Here is a 21,497-nt window from a genome sequence, read left to right on the forward strand (position 1 = left end):
ATATATTTGTTTGTTTTTCTGTCCCCCTCATTCCAATAATGCTGATTGAACCACCATGAACAAATGCTTGTACATTCCTTTTTTCTCCCTCCCTCGGATATATGATTTACTTTGTTTAGGAAAGACAATGGTGACACATCACCCTTTGGTAAGATACTATTCAAAATTGTCCATATAAGAAATCTTGGAGATTATTTCCTTCTAGAAGTATTATAAATATATCTTTTTTTGTTTAACTTGGCAAATTGTAATTGAATTCTTTCGTAATATTTATAAAATAGTCATTGATTTTAGAAAGATGGAATTTAGTCAACATTTCTATGTATTGTACATAATGCTTTTTAAGGAACGCCTATCCTTGGACCCTTAAACCAAAGTTTATTCTCTGCACCACATTTTTTTCTCTTTGCATTTTCAAGACCCTTTGTTGATTATAATGCACAATAAAGATGGCGTGTATGAAAACACATATCATTCGGTTGGCAGAATTACCAACCAATCTGCTGTTTCTATTTGGCAATGTAGAAAACAGAGGCAATAATCCTGGATAATTCAAGCCAAAAATATGTCTTGACCTGGATCTTTGCTTCACAAAGCTGGTAAGTATAATGCACATGTCACCCCTAATATTTTAAGCCAAGGAACATGATTGGAAGGAATGAGTATGCAGTCATCACTGTCCAGTGAAAGATGGAATTTCCATAGGGCTTTCACAAGTGAAGTTTATGACACAGTTTATGTCACAGTTTCTGAACTATAAACGTGGGGTTACTTGGACATGACTTGGACATCAGAGAGTGGGTCTGTGTAACTTTCAGCCTCTTCCTCAGCTTAAGTAATGCAGGGGATTATGGCTATTTTCATGGCAAAAAGAAAACAACCCTAGTAATGACTGAATAATAATCCCTCTATCATGTAATAATCTGAATCTTTCAACAATGGGGCCAGTTTTGAGGGCACTTAAGAATGTTCAACAACATTTATGTTTTATGTACATGATTTTGGGCAAGACAAGAGAGACAGTCAGAGAAGGAAGTTTTTTTTTTTTCTATTCACTGTTCAGCCTGAAAGGGGAGGATTTGGCTAGGAGTGGAGCCAAGGAGGGAAGACTTTGGCCTAGAGGTGTCCAGAAAGAAGTGGGGACAGAGGTCTTTAACCGTAAATATTAGCAGCTTCTCCATTCTTCTGGCTGCCATTGTGTCTAAAATCAGCTATTTAACAGGATTTGCATAATGCTGACTGTGGCCCCTCTACTGACCAGGAGGGCATATGGTGACGCCATTTTGTGCCTGATGGGTAGATTCAGGCTTAATAAGTTTACATTTTACAAAGGTTAAGATATGAATTCAAAATGTTCTCTTTTTTTCTCGAAGATGCTTTACATCTAAAACTACAGCATCAAAATCGTTAGATTTTTAAAGGCAAGATAAAAATATAATAAAAATACAAATATTCTCAATCTTTCCCAAGAAGAATAATCTAAATAGATAAAATAAATTGTTTGTTAAGGAACATAGATTACAGATACTTCCTTTCTGATTTAGCATTTCATTCTTAAAAGCTTTTAAAAGAGCTTTGACACCCAGAATGATTCATTTTTATTAGGCATCAGCTAAAAATTTTCCTTCCTGTGTTTAAAATAAATGGCTGCACAGTGGTTCCATTGTCGTCATTACGGAATATTAACCTTACAATCACTGACATGGCCACATGCCACTCTATTTGGCCATTTTATGATGGCAAAGCATCTCACCCTGCCAAGGGACTGAAGAGTTTCAAAATGGATGACTTCATGCCCTAAGGCTGGGGATTTCCTTGACCAGGAAAGCGTGATAATACAACTAAAAATCTAAATAAAAATATGGTCCCTATAACCCCACTATTTTCTCATGAAACCACTGAGATCATTTTTTCTAGTTAAAGCAGAGTTTTTGTACATATATTATCTTTAGCCTTAACTATCATTTATTTTGGGATTCCCTTTTCCTCTTGCTTTCTAAAAGAATATCTTGTAACTTTCTCCCCTTCAGCTCATCAGTAAAAATTCAGCATCATCTGTCCAGTGAAGTCTGTAACTTCCAGAAGCTGATGCTATTTTAAACATGGACCCTCATCACAGTCTTAGGGAAAAAGTTAGATCATTAAGCCCGGCCATTGTCCCTATTGCTGCCTCAACCCTTATTTCACATTCATGGGTCAGGTCCCAAACCTCCTGCATCACCGTTTGGTTAGCTTACAGTTTCATTCAGTCTTGCAAATGAACATACAGAATTCTTAGATATTAAGGTTGAAAAATAAAAGGACAAGATTTCAGTGACATAACATGGGAAGAATCTCAACTGTAGCTGGTTGGACATGTTTAGAATTATGTTGGGCTACTGAAGGATGCCCCTTCTATGAGAACCATGACCAAGAGTAATCCACAAGCAGAGATAAGGCAGAGGAGCAATGACAGTGATTAATGAGTGTAGACAGGGTCTGTTCTTTAGGGACTCGTGCACGTGTTGGAAGCTCCACTGCTTTTGTCATTGCTCCTGTTTTTATCTGTAGTTCTGCTATTTTCAAGATTTTCTTTAAAATGGAAATCTGGTCCTGAAGGGGAATGACACCAACATGGGTGTTTGTGTATTTTCCAAAGCATTCATTCCAGTCTGGAATGCAGAGCTCAGAGAGCAGAGCCATAAAGTGGCAGCTGAGGCCTGTGTGACTAGCCTGTCACCATTAGATACTGCTCTCTAGAAGGCAAAGAAATATATACTATTTGATTTAAGATTTGGCAGTTCAGATAACTGCCCAGGCACCCTTTTCACAGCACATAAATCTTGCCTTCCTAATGGCAAGCGCAATATTTTTCTCAAGCAAAAATTTCTCACCATCCCCTTCCTCCCACACTCTCTGGAGCAGGAACTATGGAACTGGGGTGGCATGGCTTCCTGGCACAGCATCAGGGGGTTCCAGACTGATGAGATGAATTCGGGGCTGCATGTTTGAAATGGCCAGTTAGAAAAATGGTCATTCCCTCCCATTGCCTCCTTGTTCTCAAGAAGAAAAGAAAAATGTTCTCAATGGCTACCAGGTCGACCAGGTTGGATTCTAATGTTAATTTAAAATTTGCCGGAAAGTCTGAGAAAGAAGCATGTTTCAGAATATCCAGCTTAATGGTGCGGTGAAGATGGCAGGTTGGGATTGTGTAACCTTGACTAGCACTTTCCCTTCCTTTCTTCTTCTATGGAGCTGTGGAGCCCTTTTACAACGGACACGGGAGAACTTAAGGATAGAAGGGACTCTTCTTTCCCTTTTTAAGCTCCTTTTTCTTTTGCCTTCTTCCTGGAAATCTGTAACTTATCAATGGCTTTGTTTTTTCTTCTGAGATTCTGGAAATTGTTTTTTTGTTTTTTGTTTTTTGTTTTTGTTATTTTTTTTTTTTGGCAGCATAAGATTGTTACAGTTTACCAGGCAGTAGTGCAGGTGGACAGCAAGGTCCTCTTTTCATTTTCCCTAAAAAATAAATCAGTAAAATTCAGGGCAACTAGAAAAGACTGCTAAAGATCTACCTATTTAACTTCTCTCTTTTTGTTTGTTTGTAAACATGGCAATTAATAGAGCTCTTACAGAGCCGATAACCTGGACCAAGGTAGACTGGAAAAAAATGTTTTTTTTTGTTTTGTTTTGTCTTTTTGAAGTAAACATGGTGCAGTAATAAAACTGATATGCAAGACCTAAAACCAATTGGATAGCTGAATCTCTTACCTCAAGAAACAGCAGTATCGCTGTTGGGGACCTGTAAGGTTAAAAAACAATAGAAGAGGAAAGTAGTCTAAATGGAACCATTAGAACAGACCTCAGTGTACATAGTAAAGCCAATAAACGACATTAAAAAGAGAAAAGGTGATGGGGAAAAACATTCGGGACCACTTGTCTATGGAATTCACGTCAGTCAAGTCGGGGATCTTGACTTTGAGCTGGGAGGCGCGCCTGCGGATGCGCCCCTTGCTGGGCACCCCGTGCCGGTCCAGGGTGCGCCCATAGGCCTCACGGCTGCTCAGAGGCTTGCGGTACTGGATGCTGGCGCTGTCATAGGAGTACATGGTGGCCTTGGGGTCACTCACGCTCGTGAGCACTTCCGAGCCACTCGTCTCATTCCGGATTTCCAGGGTGCTGAGGAGAATGTTACCGTGGGCGTCGACCTGATGACAAAAAGAACAGGCTCCGACACAAGTTGCAAGACCTTTGCCTGTTTTCATTAACTTGTTACTAATGATACCCCATAAGGCTCATTAAACATTGTCTCCCTAAACATCTGGCTTGATGTGCCTCCCATGTGGAGATCATCTGTCTGTCTGTCTATCTATCTATCTATCAATCTATCTATCTATCTATCTATATCTAATCTATCTATCTATCTATCTATCTATCTATCTGTCTGTCTGTCTGTCTGTCTGTCTGTCTATCTCTCTTATCTCTCTATCCATCGATCCATCCATCCATCCATCCATCCATCCATCCATCCATCCATCCATCCATCCAGCTGGCCATGCATCTATCTACCTTATCTATCTGTCTGTCTGTCTGTCTATCTATCTATCTATCTATCTATCTATCTATCTATCTATCTATCATCATCCATCCACCTTGCTAGTTTTCCAGCTGTCATCTGTCTCCACTCACAGAACACTAGTGTATGTGTGTGCACGCGTGTGTATTTCTTCTTGTTATAAAAGTGGTACATGGAAACAAAGCTAGAAACACAAAACAAAAAGTAAAAATTCATAATCCCACCTTCAGAGTCAATCATTAACATCTCGCTTGACTTCCAGAATTTTCTCTATTCATATATACTTACAAACACAGGTTCATTCATATATTTTGCCTTGCAACCTACTTTTCTGAGTTAATAATACAGCCTGGGCATCTTTCCTTGTTAATAAATATTCCTCTGTGACACGCTTCATTAATAGGTTACATGAGTAAACCACAATTGAATTAATCTGTTGTTAGATGTTAAGGTTTGTTTTACTTTTGTAGTCTTACAGACAAGTCTAGAAGGAATATTTTATAGTTAAATCTTTGTGCATATCCATAATTATTTCCTCAGGTGAAATTGACAGATATAATTAATGAGTCAAAGGATATGCCTGGCTGTCCTTTGACTTTTGTTCCTCTGCTGTTGTTCACAGATGCTTCCTGCAGTTCCAGTGATACCTATCGCAGGTTTCCTGGTTCTTCTCTATGTTATGCCCACACATACTCTTTTGGAACTACAGAAAATGTGAGCATAGTTTAGTTCAGGATGTGGCCTTGTTTAACTTCAAGCTGATATACTTTGCGAACTGATTTACCAGGAAGGGACGTGACTCATACATGAAAATGAACTTGAAGTACTTCCAAGGCCAGTAGAGGGAGCTGTGCTAACATGTGTGTTAGCATAGTGCCTGACTTACAGTAAGGGTTCTATAAATGCTTTTGAATGAGATTAATCTTAGTAAACACCTAACACACTAGGTATAGGTAAGGAGGCAAAAGAGCCTGGCAAAGAAGAGATAGAGAAAAACATGGGTGGCAAATACAAACAAGAGAGAAAGAAAAGAAAGGGACAGAGGATAGATAGCACATGATGGTACAACCGTAGTACGGTTTAAAGAACTAAGATTTATTGAGTTTCCACCATGAGCCTAGCATATATATTACTTGTTTAATACAGCAACCCTATTTTAAAAGGCCATCCATCCCCATTTTATAGATAAGGCAACTGATATTTAGAACAGTTAACAATCTGGCTCATTTACTCAGCTAGTAAATGCCAGCCCTGATATTAGAACCTATGTGTATCTGATTCAAAGCACTTTCTACTGGAAGGACCAAGTCACCGTCCTTGGCCTTTGTTACACACCATAGGAAATTCAGTGATGCATCTGTTAGCTTTAAGATTTGAGTTGGCTGGAGAGAGAAATGGCGACCGACTCTGGTTTCCGTCATCTCTCTCTCCTTTTTTATCTATCATTATTTCCCTCTGTGAAGCATTTTGCTTCGGTCTAATTGGGCTACCCACATGCCCTGACCATATACCTCTATTGGTGGCTTTATTCTGGGAGTTATTATTATTATTATTTTGTTGTTAATAACTACTATTTATTGAATTCTACTGTGTAATTTATCTCAGTAATTCCAGTATTTCAGTAATTGAATCTTACTGAGCAATTTACCTTAGTTATAACAACACTATGACATATATGTTATCCTAATTCAGCAGACAGGGAAACCAAGGCTCAAAGAAGTTAAGTAAATTAAACAATAAGATTAAACAGCAGTACCAAATTTGGGATTAAAACACAGAATATTCTTTGTCTCAAATATTATTTTCTCTCTCTTTGTATGTTAATCAAATCCACCTGTTTTAGCCAAGACTCAATTTAAATCCTGTTTTCTTTGTGTGCCTTTGTACTTTGCCTGCCCACAGTCACCTCCAAAACTTTCTCCCAACATTTATTGAGTGCTTACTGCGTGAGAGATAAAGTGTTAGGTGTCAAGGATATATGCTGAGCACAATGAGCGTCCTTACCATCAAAAACCCTTAGCACTGACTTTTACAACAGAATTTACAAACTCGGCCACCTACAGGGACCAAGAAGCATGACTGAGTAGGGCCAGGTGAGAGTAAGTAATTGAGTGCGGTTAGGGAATGGTGATGCCTATGGGGCCTTGGAGAGCAGATGTCTAAGGAGGAGACTGCAACTCAGCTCTGGTTGACAGCTACACTGAATGGACTAGACCCTAATGTTGCCAGATCACCCCCTTTACCAGAAAACCTGAACATATTGATTTTTGTCTTCCCTTAAAGTTGGCTCAATCGTGTAAAAATGATTTTCCGGTCAGATGAAACATATCTGTGTCCAGATCTGACTTTTGCATAGCCAGTTAGGGATCTCTCTCTCTTTTTTTTTTTCCCATTCACATATCCTTTAGCATATATTACTTTGTGTTGATGTTGACTTTAGGTTTCAGTCCTATTTTCCCAACCAGAGCTATTGGGGTGCTCAGGGGCTAGATAATGAAGGCCTGGACTAGGATAATGTAGCAGAAAGAAAAGGAAAACTACACTAAAGAGGAGCTTTTGAAAAATGTTTAAAATAGAAACGAAATTGATTTGGCAACTGATTAGATTTGTAGCACAAGGAAGGGAAGGTGATCTGGAAACTGTCAGCCTGTCAGGCTGAAAGGATTACATTGTCATCAGCAAAATGGGGTATCTGGTGTGTGTTGCATGTATAGGGTGGAAAAAAAAGAGTTTGTTGTTTAGGTTGAATTTGTGATATATGTTAGGCATCCTTGTGGTGGTGTCCAGCAAGTAATGTATATGTGGTGATGACTGGGATAATGTTGGGCCTGAGATTATTTTAGGAGTGGGAGGCACCTATGCAGTCAGTGAAAGAGACACAGAGAAACTATAGAGGTAGAGAACAAATAACAGAATGCTATGAAGAGAAACTCAAGGAGGGAGAAGGGTATCCAGAAGGAGAGAATGGTCAATAGTGTTTCAGAGAGAACAGGGGGAATGAAGAAGGCTCACAGATTTATCAATAAGACCATTTGTGGTCTTAGAATAAGAGCTGAAGCAGAACCTGAATTTCAATGGATTAAAGACTGAATTGGTAGCAAGGAGGAGAAGGGAGTTTGTATGGACTCTCCTTTTCAAAAGTTTGCAGGTCAAAGGAAGAAAAGAAATAAAAGCATTAGCTCAAACATATCAAGATAGGGTGTCAAGTGAAGCTGGAAGAGACACAGTAGACAGGAAAAGGAGAAGGATTGAGAATGGCAAATTCTATGGGAGTGAGTGAGGAAGTCAAAGATATGGAATGATAACAGGCTACATTCAGAAATGGGAATTTTACACATGGAGATATGGGAGGTAGAATATTTCTGAGCAATGGGAACATGTACTAGGGTTTGCTTGAGACTTGAGGCCAGGTGACGGTGAAGGTCGTTGGGAATAATGAGCTAGATGCAGTCTCTGTCCTCTACTGTATGTCTATAATTGAAAAAGTCATGTACATGAAAGTTGACATTACTGAGGATGGTAGGGTTGAAGTGATGAGGACCAAAATGCTTGAATTTCTTAAAGGAGGGAGAAGTATGTTATAAGATAAGGACTGGAGTACATGATTTTGTTAGGTACTTTGGAATAGCTAAGATAATCACAAAATATGAATTTTGTCCATAAGAGATCATTACCTTCTTAGAGATATATGAGTGAAGCATAATATTGGGAGTGACAAGTTTTCAATCAAATTCTAAATAGCATAATATATATCATGATTAGGGATTCATCAAAGTGAGAAATCACGGGGGGGGGTCACAGAAGCCTTCTTGTAATAGCGGGGCTTGCATTGAGTTTTAAAAGATGGGTAGAGGACAGAACAGAAATTGAGAGTTGAAAGCTATGTTATTATTCTAGTTTTATTATCTACTCAGAAATGGCCTTGGATAAGTCTGCGTCTCAGTTCTGTTATCCATAAATGGAAGGTTTTCATTAGGTTATCTCAAGGGTTGGCTTTCAATCTTTGACAGTTTTTGATTATGAAGAACATTCCAGGTGGAGGACATAGCATTCTGAAAAAATGCTTGTAAAATGGAATCATGTGATCTGCATTCTGTGCATCATTAAGTTACATTATTATGAATCTTTCTAAGTAAACAAAATGGCTAGAATTTATCAGCTAGTGAAGCACACAGATGCTCCTAATTAAACAGAAGTCAGGGTTAACAAGGTACATTTTATTAAGCTATGTTGGTTAACCTTGGTGCAGATTCATGTGTGCCTAACGATTGCATGAAGTTTACCAGTATGTGCAAATCCCTCAATATTCTCTGTCACTGAGCTAGAAATCATAGCATTAAGTGGTTTGACATTTAAGATAATGGATTTAGTTTTGCAACTATCCACGAAAGCTGATTTCATTACTATAGAGTTACATCAACATTATCACGTGATTTTTCAGGAAAATTTTTAAAGTAGCTATATAACAATTCTTGCCCACTTCCATTTTCTTTCTTACCCAGTGTAGGACTTGTCCTAAAGGCTGATGTTAACAGACTGTGTGTGTGTGTGTGTGTGTGTGTGTGTGTGTGTGTGTGTGTGTACATGCTCATGCATTTCTTCTACAGTGTGATACTTTACCCTCACCCTCCAGCTTTCTGCTGTCGGGTAAGGTATACATGTGGTAGCCATACCACTGCTGATATCCACAAGTTTCTTGTTGGTTCTGCTGTAACCCATTCCCCTTGGAGAAGAGTGGCTTTCCCTTTGCCTCAACCATATCAGGGCATCTAAGTTATTCTTATATCTGAAGCTGACACAGCTTTCCAAAAATAATATCCATGGAAAAAGGGCTGTTATTTCTTCATATCATCAGAGGGAGCAAGAAGTCATGTTGTACATTGACCCAACATCTGCAGTGATTAAATGCTGCCTAATTAATAAAGACATATCAAAATATCAATATCTGAGTTGAGCACAATCCAGATTGAAGATTTTTAAACCTTGAGTCAGAAGGAAGTGAGGCAAATTAAAATTGTTAACATACTGAATTTCTAAGGCAGGCAGAGACCAGCAGATTTTTTTCAAAAGTTGCTGATGTTGAAAGAACTATCCCGTGGGATAATTATTCCCCACTCCTCACAGTGCCCTCAAGTATGGGAATTCCCACTCTAAGCCCCAGGAGAGAATCTAAGGGAGGAACATGTACAACTTCTTTTCTCCTTCTCCCCTCTCACTGCTCCCCACTGATCTATGTGGCAGGTATATTTAGAAGAAGGAAGCAGGCATTCTAGGCTCTGTGCCTTCTGGAGTTTTCTGTCTCTGATCTACTTACTGAGAGGGTGCATGTTGAATACTGCTGTGCTTTTGGGTAAAGTCTGCAGTTGTTCATCAGTTCCAGTGACCGGGGAGGTAAGTCTGTTTCTGATTAGAAGGAATGACTACAGTATATTAATCATACATTCCTCAAACCAACATAATGGATTCTCTTTTTTAAAGTTTAGAGTGTCATTGAACCTAAATTTAGAGAAAATGAATGTAATTATGAATAAGGCTTCAGGAGGGCCAATCAAGAAACCCTTCCTCTTCCACTTCAGATAGATGACCAGTAAAGGGGAGCAGAGAATGCAGTTTAGTTCTGCAGCCCCAAGGGCTTGGCAATATTTCACTCTCACTCTACTCCTTATTAGACAGGCATATTTCCTGGCTGCAAAAGGCAATTTTAGGTGGATCATGGATAATCATTTAAAATGTTAATAGTAGTTCATGCATTCACTCACTCATTTATTCAATCAATGTTTACTGAGTGCCTATTATGCCTTAGGTACTGTTCCAGACACTGATGAAGACATCAGCCCCGCCATAAGCAATAGAACATCATGTCCCTCATTTTATAAGTTCAGAGATCTCAACAAATAAAGCCTCTTGATGTTACAGTCTCCTGTACAAACACTGGAACCCGACCCGCTATTGATTCTAAATGTTTTACTGGACAAATACTATGACCTCTTTCAAATGCAGGTTGTCAGTGCCTTTCCAAAAGCCTCTTTGAAGTTTGCTCTCCTGCAACCACGATGTCCACCTTCTTCTTGCCTGCTGAGCCTTTCTCTCATCTCCTTCCTGAAGGTCATGACACCCAGCCTTAAGGCCTGCTGATCCCAGACAAGTCTTACAGGGGCTCTCATGTAAAGAAAGGCCTGGAATTTTACTTCATAAAGACCTGAGATGGCAGGGACAATCCAGCTTCTGGCTGGCGAACACTTTTCTTCCTTCCTCCAGTGCACTGTTTATAAACCCCTTTATCTGGTTTTTAAATTCTAACTCTGATGACACAACAATCCTGGGAAGATGGTGGTGAGCAAAACAGATAAGGTTCTTGAAATACTGGTGTTCACGTTGTTATGGAGGAAAATGGTCAATACCATCTCTCCTCCTAAAATTAGTTTTTTAAAAATCAGGTAACATTATGAAGAAAGTGAAACAGCTGCATGTATCTTGTAATGTATTTAGGAAAATATGACCAGTTGGTGATTTTGTGCATATTTTTCTTAACATTATATTCATGCTCACATTTCATTATGACAAGGGAAAAATCTAAAGTAATTCACATTTCCTTATTTTCTCCTGGACCTTACTACAGAAGAACCTAAAGGATAGTGCTGCATGGATATTTAGAGGCATCTAAATCTCAAAATGGCCAGAGCAGAACTCTTGATCTTCTCTCTTCCCATCCAACTTGTTCCTTCCACTGAGTGTCCCATTAGAATGTTACTCCAAGGGGGCAGGGATTTTGTATTATTCACAACCGTTTCCCCAAAGCCAAGAAAAGTACTTGGCATATAGAAGCATTCAATAAATATCTTTGAAATGAATGAATGGGGATAAATACATTGGGTATAGTGGTTAATTTTGTGTGTCAACTTGGCTAGACTGTGGTTTCCAGTTAGGTCAAACACTAGTTTAGATGTTGCTGAGGAGGTATTCTGTAGATGTGATTGGCATTTACAGTTACTGTAAGTAAAGGAGATTACACTCGATATTGTGAGTGGGCCTCCTGCTATTGATTGAAAGCATTGAGAGCAAAAACTGAGGTTTCCAGGAAAAGAAGAAATTCTGTCTCCACATGGTACTGTAGAAACGTTGGCCAAGTTTCCAACATGCCCTGCAGATTTCAGGCTAAAGATTGCAACATCAACTCTCATCTGAGTTTCCACCCTGCAACCTGCCTGACAGATTTTGGACTTGCCAGCTTCCACAATTGCAAGAAATGATTCCTTAAAATAAATCTCTTATTATATGTATGTTTGTTCTATTCCTATTGGTTCTGTTTCTCTGAAGAGCCCTGACTGATACAAAAGGCATGCCAAAAATCATAGGGTGATTCTCAAATGACTGAAATCCAGAGAACACTGATGTGATGGCTGTACTATTTCTTTCCTTAACATAAATCTGAAGCGAATGTGCAGATTTATTTTCTGACTTGGGTTCAGCCTTTCTTCCGCCCCTTCCATCTCACTCACTCTCTCCTCTCTGCCTCAACATCCTCAATGAGTGCCTTAGGCTGTGAAAAATGTTGCCACTCACAGAATTGAACTGCTGTGGATATTCTCAATATATAAATATAGCTGAACTCATTTTAGTGTAATTGGAATAAAATATAATCTTGTTTTCAGTGGCAGTTGTAAAGTCCTGTCGAGGAATACCTCTGGGCTCAATCTACTTTGCACTTGCTAGCCAATTCAGTTAGATTCGTGTTTACTGAGTGGTTCTGAAGCACAGAGCAGGAAACCAAGTGAAGTGGGGCTGGCTACAGAATAAGCTAATTCACTGTCCTCAAGAAGCCTACACTCTACTTAATGAAGCCAACCAGTGCGAACCGCTGCCTTCCCTTGTAGAGAACACACAGTTGCAACAACCCAGCTTTCATCTTCCCATCCCTCTAATAGAATGTACTGTATTGGCTGTTGCTGTCAGTCATTTGCTCTCACCAGGGCTGCCGAACCCTAATCTCTTAGCCTGGAATTCCTGAAACCTTTTATGCGGGGAGGAGATGGGAGGTTCTGGTGATGCTTTGCATGTCTCTTTGCATATCCTGAAAGCTTGTGGCAGAAGTGGAAACATTATTATCATTTTGAGAAGGAACAGAAGATTAAGTGCAAATTTACATAAATCTAAGACAAATAAATTATATTATCCAGGAAATAGAAAAGGAAAAAAAGAAAAACAAAAATAAAACGAAACAACTGGCAATGTTCCGGAACATTACTCAGGTAGATACATTTATCCTGGATTCCTTTCTTTTCCTTGTTTCTCCCATTCTATGTTTTAACAGGTCCAAATTGCTCTACTTTTAAATACATCCTGATTCTGTTCACTTTTTTCTTTCTTTTTTTAGTATTTATGAGCACATAGCAGGTGTATTCCATGTCTTCTTCTTTCCGCCATCACCTCTTGCATCTTAAGTGATCTTCCTCTTTCCAGAAATGTTGCCCTGTGGTCCTTTCTCTGCATAGAAGCTCGAGTGATCATTTAACAATGTAAAACAGGGCGACAGAGTGAGACTCCATCTCAAAGAAAAAAGAAAAATGCAAAACAGGCCGGGTGCAGCAGCTCACACAGGTAATCCCAGCACTCTGGGAGGCCGAGGTGGGCTGATCACCTGAGGTCAGGAGTTCTAAACCAGCCTAGCCAACATGGTGAAACCCCATCTCTACTAAAAATACAAAAATTAGCCGGGTGTGGTGGCAGGCGCCTGTAGTCCCAACTACTCAGGGAGGCTGAGGCATGAGAATTGTTTGAACCCAGGAGGCAGATGTTGCAGTAAGTCGAGATTGCACCACTGCACTCCAACCTAGGTGATAGAGGGAGACTCAGCTACAGTTTCAGCCATTTCATTTATTTGCAAATAGACAGGCATTGTGGCCAGTATATACAACTGAAAAAGTTCCAGATGAGTATAAAAGTGGCCCAGAGGTAGCTTACTTAAAGCCTAGTCGTACTGTGAAATCTATCTTTCAAAACTCTAAATACCATCTCTAGTTTCAAATGATGCCTGAGGGGCTTATGAATCTACAGTTCTTACCACCTTAGAGGTTGAAACTCTCCTAATGTCTGGATCTAGCATCTGCACTGATATAAAAAGATGCTTCAGAGCAGCTGGAGGAAATATAAATCAAGACAAAGCAAGCACTCCTGAAGCTTCAGTACAAATACCCCTTGACCTGGCTGCCCAGCCAGAGCTATCAAAAGTAATGTGTAATAACTGAACAAGGCCACTCTATGCTCCAGTGAACCAAGGCAAATACTGAGGAAATCCCTCAAATGAAAATTGTTTGAGACCAGGGCACAGATGTCATTTAAATTTAACTGTTTACAAGCATCTGAAAGTAGAGGATCATCCAACTATTATATTTAAAAAAATTAATAGTCTTTTTTATATTTTTGAGTTTGACTGGCGGGTAGCAATTTAAAATACCACGCAGTTTGCATTATGAATGTAACTGCTGAAATGACACATTGAATAGATGAAGCAAATACTTGCTTTGTTATTGACATATTATCCATCTGGGCTTTTGGTTTTAGAAGAGGATAAGAAAGTTAGGAACTACAAAACCTAAGCAGGTGCAGGGATGATTATAACTTGCATGAGATGGTAATGCTGTATTATTATCCCACCTAAATATGAAGAAGTTTATAAAGTTGATACAGGAGATAGAAAGAAATTATTTAGACAGATAGTAAGGACAACAGAGTCCTTGGCGGAATTTCTGTTTTAGCAAAAAACAGCCCCCAAAATCGTTTATTTTCTAACAAACAGCAGCTTGAAAAATCAAGCTGTAGACATAGGTAAGGAAGTTGGAAGCTTTCACGGTGAATGCTGGCAGCTGTGCCAGTAGAAAAGGGCTGCCTGGAAGCCAGGTATGTTCAACATGAAGGCTCCATCTTCTCTTTCCTTTGTCATCCCATGTACAGTACAGAGAAGCAGGCAACATGGCACCATCCAGGTAGAGAACCCATTTGCATAATAAAAAATTAGAGTGGGGTGGCCAGGTCTTTCATACACTATGCAAATGGCACATCTAGCCTTAACCAGTTTTTTTGAGCCTTATGCAAATGGCAGACCTGGTCTGACTAATCTTTCATGCCCTATGTAAATCAGACACTGCCTCCTCTTATTCGACTATAAAACCTATTGCATTTCACCACAGACCAGAAGACTTGCTTGGGAGCCCTCTCTCTGCAGGAGAGAGTGTTTCTCTTTCTTTCGCCTGCTAAACCTCTGCTCTTAACCTCACCCCTTGTGTGACTGCGTCCTTGATTTCCTTGGCATGAGACAATGAAGCTTGGGCAGTCCCAGACGAACAGTGCCATTTCAAAATCTTAGCCATAATGCTCCTTTGAACATTACATGTGATGCTATATGGCACTGTGATTCAAAAAGAACAGCAGAGGTTGATATAAAGCATCCTTAAATTTTTTTTTGAAAATAAAAATGATAGGAACAGTAAGACAGTCTGGAGCAGAAGCTGAAGTGGAGTATAGTCTCTTTTTCTTACTTATTATGAATATGTAAGAATTTTATAAAACATAATATAACACTGAATGCTTTATGTGGTTTCTAAAAACATCTTAAATGGAGAGCAACTCTCCAGTATTTATCAATTAATTAATTTATTCATTTAGCAAGTACTTATTTGGTATCTACCTTTTAGCTACTAAGGAAAGAACAATAAATGTAATAGACAAGGGCTCTGGGGTGTATAATTGGGAAGCTGTAGCTTAATAAGAGAAACAGATTTTAAAATATAATTATACAAATAAACATATACTCACTATCATGGAAGTCCTATTGTGGAAAAGCACAGGATCCCATGAGAACAATTAACAAAGATACCAAATAATAAATCAAGAGTAAGGGTATCCATTAAGGCAACCCCAAAGTAGTAGCATTTATGGTAAGAACTGCTACAATTGAGAAATTGAGAAAAGCCCAATATGACCTTCAATTTCGCTAATCCTTTTTTCTGTTGTATACAATGTGATGTTAATTCATCTAATAAAAATTTAAATTCTGTGATTTCCATTGTCCCACTTTTATACTTTCAGTTATCTTCTGAAACTCCCCATTTCTTCATATACCATATCAATTTTTCCTATGGACTTTATTTGAAACTTTTTATTTGGAAATTATTATAGATTCCCAGAAAGTTGTGAAGATAGCGCAGAGGGGCCCCATGTACTCCCCTACTCAGATTCTCCAACTGATTACATCTTACATAACTATGATATAATATGAAAATCAGGAAAGTGACATTGACATAAAGTGTGTACAGTTCTGTGTAATTTTATTGGATATATAGATTCATGTAACAAGCATTCCAATTAAGTTACAGAACTATTCCATCACTGCAATGATCTCCCTCACACAACTTCTTTATAATCAGTCACAACCATCCACATCCTTCCCCACTATCACTAACTCCTGGCACCCACGAATCTGTTCTTCATCTCTATAATTTTGTTATTTCAAGAGTGTTATATAAATGGAATAATACAGTATTATAACCTTTTAATACTGGCTTTTTTCACTCAATCTAATGCCCTTGAGAGACATCCAAGTTTTTGTGTGTATCAATAGCTCATTTCTTTTTTATTGGACTAGTACTCCATAGTATGAATATACCACAGTTTGTTTAACCATTCATCTATTGTAGGATATTTTGGCTGTTTCCAGTTTTGGGCTATTTCTTATGAACTTTTAAATACATTAATTATAGTTATTTATACTAATTATCTTTTAGGCCAACATTTGAGACTTTTACTGCTCTGTTTCTATTGACAAATGTTTTTCTCTTAATAATGATCACATTTTCCTGTTTCTTCTCATGTCTAGTAATATTTTACTCTATATTAGATATTTTGAATGATGCACCATAGAGACTCTAGATTCTGCTATCTCCCCCAAAGAATGTTGAGTTCGGTTTGGTAGGCAGTTATATGACTAACATATCACCCAGAATATGTGGAGAATTGGTTTTATGTGTCACTAGGGTGAGCCTATTTTAGGTTTTCCCTTAACCCAAGGGGAATCCCTTATTCTTGTGACTTATCCTTTACTCTTAAGGTATAAGCCCCTTGAGATTTTTATGGAAAACCTAATGTGCTTACCACCCCCACACTCCCCAACAAGCTGGACTCAAACTCCAAACTCTGACTTTTATATGGTGGACAGTAACTAAAATTTCAGTTCATTTTTCTTTCCCCCAGCTTCTAGCTATTTTTTCTTTCTGCACTCCTTGGTATTTAACCTGTACATTTGTAGTTCAGGGATCAAGCTGGGGATGTTTACACTCAGGTGTCGAATTTCTGCTATGGCTCACTTCTGAAATTTCCAGGAACTCTGGAAGAATCAAACTCCATGATCTGACTCCTCAGGCCAATAAAATGTCAGTTTCTACAGAAGTTTTGCTGCCCCACATTCGTCAGCCTGGGGCATGGCTTCAGGGGAAAAGCTGTATAAACATGGATTTCACACAGTGTGGTTCCTTTCTTTTGAAGGTTGATTCTCTTTTATCTTTTGCTTGTTTTGTTACTCTCCCATGTCTTAAAGCAGATTTCTAAACATGTGCTCACAGTTTATTATTTGTATCAACAGGAGGATGAGTCTGATAAAAAGTATTCTGCCCTGTTTCAATATGATTTGTTTTTGAATTTTGTCATAATTATGTCTATTTTTCTGTGGAAACACTCCAGCCCCTTTCCAGCTCCCCATTCATCTCACTGAGAGCCACCTCCATCCAGCAATAAGATCCTCCACATTTACCATCCTTCAACTTGTCCGTATGACCTGATTCTTCCTGGACTCCAGACAAGAACCTGGGTACCAAAGAGGCACTGAGCTGGTTAACACTTAAGCTATCTGCAGATGGCAGAGCTAAAGGAGCACTGTAACACACCTACTGGGGCTTCGGGAATCGCAGGCACCCGCCTCTAGATGCTACCATGGGGCCAGAACCCAAAAGTGCTGGCCCTGGCTCCCACACCTGTCCGTCTTCATGCTCCCCCTCCCATAGGGTTCGAGTGCGTGGCAGCCCAACAGATGAGCGGATCAGGGAACTCTCCTGTTTCAATTTAATTACTCTCCCTAGAGAACATTGCTTTTTAGCAACTGAAGGGCCCTGCTTTCTTCATTATACTTTCCTAAATTCTACTTTGAGTATCCATTCAGTTCATGCCTTCTGAATTTTCCAAACACTGAACCTATTCCACCTCCTTTGGGTAGGGTTTTCCCTCATGACTTATCATTCCAAGATGTGCAGAGGATGAACTAGTATGTTTGGAAGGCAACTGAGATGAGGATGGGAATAGAAAAGAGGTGGCCTCCCAAAATACTTTTAAAGCTGGTATGGTTACAAGCAGACATTGGGAAGCTGCTTCTTTTCAGGTATATAACTCAAACTGACTGTGTCCTGTCTCATTTTATAATCACCTCATATGAGTATAATATTCTTATCACAACAAGATCAGAAGATTCTTGAGGGCAAATATCTTGTCTACTTCTCTTCCCATAGCACTGAACATAGTGCCTCACACAAAGATAGAAGTTTATTTGATGTGTTCCTTTGCATTTTAACCACTTGGCTGAATCTCTAAGTTTTCTTTGCTAATTTTTCAAACAGTGTTTGTCCAAACTTTCGTCATACTAAAGAGCATGAAGATACACCCTGAAAATTTATAATTTGGCCTAAGCTTAATTATCCAACCACATTTCACACTATTCTGCTTTCTCCCTCACTAACTCTGCTCTTGCTCTACTGGTCTTCTCTCAGTATTTAAACACACAGGAATTCCTGCTTCAGAGCCTGTGAACTTGCTATTTCGTTTACCTAGAATGGACATGGCATGGTTAGCTGTTTCTCATCACATAGGTCTCAGATCAAATGGTCATTCCACAGAGAGGTCTTACCAAAGTATCCTGCTCCCTTAAATCTGACCCAAATACTCTCTTGTTCAGTACTCTGTTTTCCTTTTTTATATTATTATTATTTTAAGACAGAGTCTCACTCTGTCACCCAGACTGGGTGCAGTGGCACAGTCTCTCTTCACTGCAACATTTGCCTTCCAGGTTTAAGCAATCCTCCCGTCTCAGCCTCCCAAGTAGCTGGGACTACAGGCAAACACCAAAATGCCTGGCTAATTTTTATATTTTTTGTAGAGACAAGGTTTTGCCATGTTGCCCAGGCTGGTCTCAAACTCCTAGGCTCCAGTGATCTACCTGCCTCAACCTCCCAAAGTGCTGGGATTACAGATATGAGTCATTGTTTTACTTTCTTTTTAGCACTTACTAGTAACTAAAAGTATCCTCTTACTATTTGTTTGTGTTTATTGCCTATCTTCTCATGTTAGAACCTAAGGCCCATGAGGGTGAGGAATTTTGTCTCATTTACATCAGTATCCCAAATGCCTAGATTAGTGCCTAAATGAACAGTTGTCACCCTGTGTGCTATCTTGAAAACAATTTGAGATAGATACACATGTCAATGTCCTTAACGGTAAATTGATTTCAGTGAAAAATGGCTCAGAGGTAGAGGCTACAGAGATGTTTTTAAAGAATAAACAGGGCCGGGCACAGTGGCTCACACCTGTAATTCCAGCCCTTTGAGAGGCTGAAGCGGGAGGATCACGGGGTCAGATCGAAATCATCCTGGCTAACACGGTGAAACCCCGTCTCTACTAAAAAAATACAAAAAGTTAGCCAGGCGTAGCGGTGGGCACCTGTAGTCCCAGCTCTCAGGAGGCTGAGGCAGGAGAATGGCGTGAACCCAGGAGGCGGAGCTTGCAGTTAGCCGAGATCATGCCACTGCTCTCCAGGCTGGGTGACAGAGCAAGACTCCATCTCAAAAAAAAAAAAAAAGAATTAACAGATCATTCGTTTAAATTTAATTCCATCCAATGAGATCACAGGTTATAAGATGTACCAATGAGAAAAACTCAGTTCTTACAACAACTCTGTGAGATAGACATACTATAATAATCTCCATTTTATGGATGAGGACACTGAGAGAAAAGGCTAGATAAAGACTTAAGTAGGTTGATTTGACTGAAGTTGTAAAGCCAGTAGGTGACTAAACTGGGAATGAAAACCAGGCAGTTTGATTTCAGTCTGTGGTTATGGCCACTGTGTCTCATCTGCATTTAGCAGTGCAAAGTGTATTCACTTCAGTTCTCTCATGTATTTACCACGCAAATCTAGCATGATTACTTTACATATGCTTTTACAAATGGTTTAGAATAAACAATAATGGACTTGGGGTTGAGTTCCAGGGTATATTACTAATCAATATAATCCTCAATCTAACTTCTTCATTCCTTAATCCCTGAATATGTAAAATGAAGGCTTGGTGGAGTCTTATTAAAGATAAACTAATATTTTATTAATTGTTTTGAAGTTATGAGAGCCCTGGGCATCATGATGCTGATAAATTTAACAAGAATATTGCTAGGAATATTTAATATCTTACCTGGACTTTATTCATCTCCAATTTGTTCTTCTCATTGGCACTCTGGTCTTGTTTGCTAGCTCCCTTTTTCTGAGGGCCTTTCCCAAAGAAGATGTAATTTACAAAGGCATACTCCAGCAGAGCCAGGAACACAAACACAAAGCAACCCATCAGATAAATATCGATCGCTTTGACATAAGGGATCTTTGGCAAGGTCTCCCTGAGATGGGTGCTGATGGTTGTCATTGTAAGCACTGTCGTGATTCCTGTGAAAGAGAAAGACAACGCTTAGCCAAAGGCACCACTATTAAGTTCCTTTTTCAAGATTGAGAGGACAGATGCCATTTGCCACTTCCTTATTCATGCCCCTGAGTGATCACAGTAGCATGATAAACCACTGGGCAAAAAGGGCAGATATTTTGAAAGACAAGGCATTAGCCTCCCTACATAGTCCATTAATGAATCATAAAATAGAATGTGTAGTTAATGAAGGGTTGAAAACATTTTTTTTAATTGCACAAAATAAAAACCAAAGCAGATGGAAAAGCAGATCAAAATCCCATTGAAATTCTACTATTGAATGTCACTCACTTTATTACGTGACCACATTTTTCTTCTTCCTTTTCTCAGCATCTCATTCATTGTGCTCCTAAATTTGTCTTTGTGATACTAATCCCTATAGCATCCTCTACCAAACTGAAAGCTGCTGACTAGTTTGAGATCTACTTCATTCCATGAATCAACAGGACACCCAAATTACAAGGTCAGTATTGCATTTTAAAATAATTATGTGTAATTCATAGCAAAACATCACCAAAAGAGGAAACATGAGAAATGTCATAATTTGTATCAAGTGCTTGATTTATGTATATTTTACATTTACTATTATCTTGTTACTTTGATATTTCAAATATTATCTATTTTCTTGGTTCCAGAACCTAGCATGAATTAGTTCCGTGATGTCAGAAAACAACTTCTTAAAAGTTTGAACTTGGATTTGTTGAAGAAGTTTAAGACTATGAGCTCATAAAGGACAGATTTTGTTTTATTTACTTTATTAAGTATCGCATTCTTAATAGTATAACGTTTGCTTAGCTGTATAACATATTTTGTGTTAATGATGGTGATGATTAAGTGATAACTGCGAAAAGCAAGAAGTGAAAAAGAAGTCAGAATCTAGTGTAGATAGTTGTTCTGCAATACTAATATTATACATTTGTATAGTGTTGTACATTTTTAAATAATTACAGTTATAAATTATCCTACATGGCTGTCATAACAGCCTGAAAATGATAAGAAGTGTATATTATTCTCATTTTATAACTGGGTAAACAGAAAATCTGAGATTAGTTATTTTGTTTTAGGCCACCCAGTGAGGGTCAAAAGAGCACAGAAATGTTACACAATAGCATTTAAAATAAGCAATGAGATGAAAAGGTAAAATCGAAAATTTGATAGTCCCA

General features: G+C 38.8%; 1 protein-coding gene across 2 annotated transcripts in view; it reads right to left on the reverse strand.

Annotated features, from left to right (window-relative positions):
- Positions 1-3,381: 3,381 nt before the first annotated feature.
- The window catches only part of GABRB1 (gamma-aminobutyric acid type A receptor subunit beta1), a 439,513-nt gene continuing 421,397 nt past the window's right edge, over positions 3,382-21,497 (reverse strand). The window contains exons 8-9 of one of the 2 annotated variants that reach the window (XM_008017486.3): positions 20,056-20,300; positions 3,382-4,187 (exon numbers count right to left, since the gene is read on the reverse strand). In XM_008017486.3, coding sequence (XP_008015677.1) covers positions 3,843-4,187; positions 20,056-20,300 — 590 coding nt within the window. In that variant the 3' untranslated portion in view covers positions 3,382-3,842. The remainder of the gene's footprint in view (positions 4,188-20,055; positions 20,301-21,497) is intronic. The other variant, XM_038008562.2, reaches the window with a different exon arrangement.

The sequence above is a fragment of the Chlorocebus sabaeus genome, chromosome 27 (genome assembly GCF_047675955.1).
Source record: "Chlorocebus sabaeus isolate Y175 chromosome 27, mChlSab1.0.hap1, whole genome shotgun sequence".
Classification (NCBI taxonomy): domain Eukaryota; kingdom Metazoa; phylum Chordata; class Mammalia; order Primates; family Cercopithecidae; genus Chlorocebus; species Chlorocebus sabaeus.